Source organism: Trypanosoma theileri, assembly GCF_002087225.1.
Source record: "Trypanosoma theileri isolate Edinburgh chromosome Unknown TM35_Tth_26_V1, whole genome shotgun sequence".
Classification (NCBI taxonomy): domain Eukaryota; phylum Euglenozoa; class Kinetoplastea; order Trypanosomatida; family Trypanosomatidae; genus Trypanosoma; species Trypanosoma theileri.
The window spans coordinates 6,412-6,891 of NW_021639868.1; the positions used below are offsets into that span (position 1 = coordinate 6,412).

Sequence of the window (480 nt, forward strand, 5' to 3'; positions counted from 1 at the left end):
CCCGCTGCCACGCACGTACGTCTCGTAGAAGAACTCGTCGCGTGTCACGAGAAAGTACGCCTTGTCGGTCGTGCGCAGCACCTCGTCCTCGTCAAGGTCACCCTCGTGCCCAGGCTCGCCGAACTTGCACGCTAGGCTCACAGGCATCTCGCTCGGCGTGTTGCGATCCGCCACACGCAGCGAGCCGCACCAGAGGAACCACAGGCGATCCCTCGCATCGCTCTTGAAGTACAGCACCATCCGAGTGATGTACTTGTGCTCCGTGTAGAAGAAGTGCGTGACAATGTCAGAACAAATGTTCTTCACCTCAAACGCGACGTGGGCAGAGACAGTGCCCTCCTCGCTCAGGTATTCCGGCCCCTCGTACGTCACCGTGATGGCGTATGGGTCATTCTCCGCGCGTTTCCGGTCCATTATAGGGAACTTGTTCGTGCGACGCTGAATCATGGCAACTCGGGGACTCCACACCACCCTGATGAC

At 59.2% G+C, this 480-nt stretch overlaps 1 protein-coding gene across 1 annotated transcript; it reads right to left on the reverse strand.

Annotated features, from left to right (window-relative positions):
* On the reverse strand, window positions 1–471 carry TM35_000261010 (uncharacterized protein; the record flags this gene model as incomplete). Its single annotated transcript, XM_029027838.1, has 1 exon — window positions 1–471. A coding segment is annotated over one exon (471 nt), but the record flags the coding sequence as incomplete, so codon positions are not given.
* Between the last annotated feature and the right edge of the window lie 9 nt (window positions 472–480).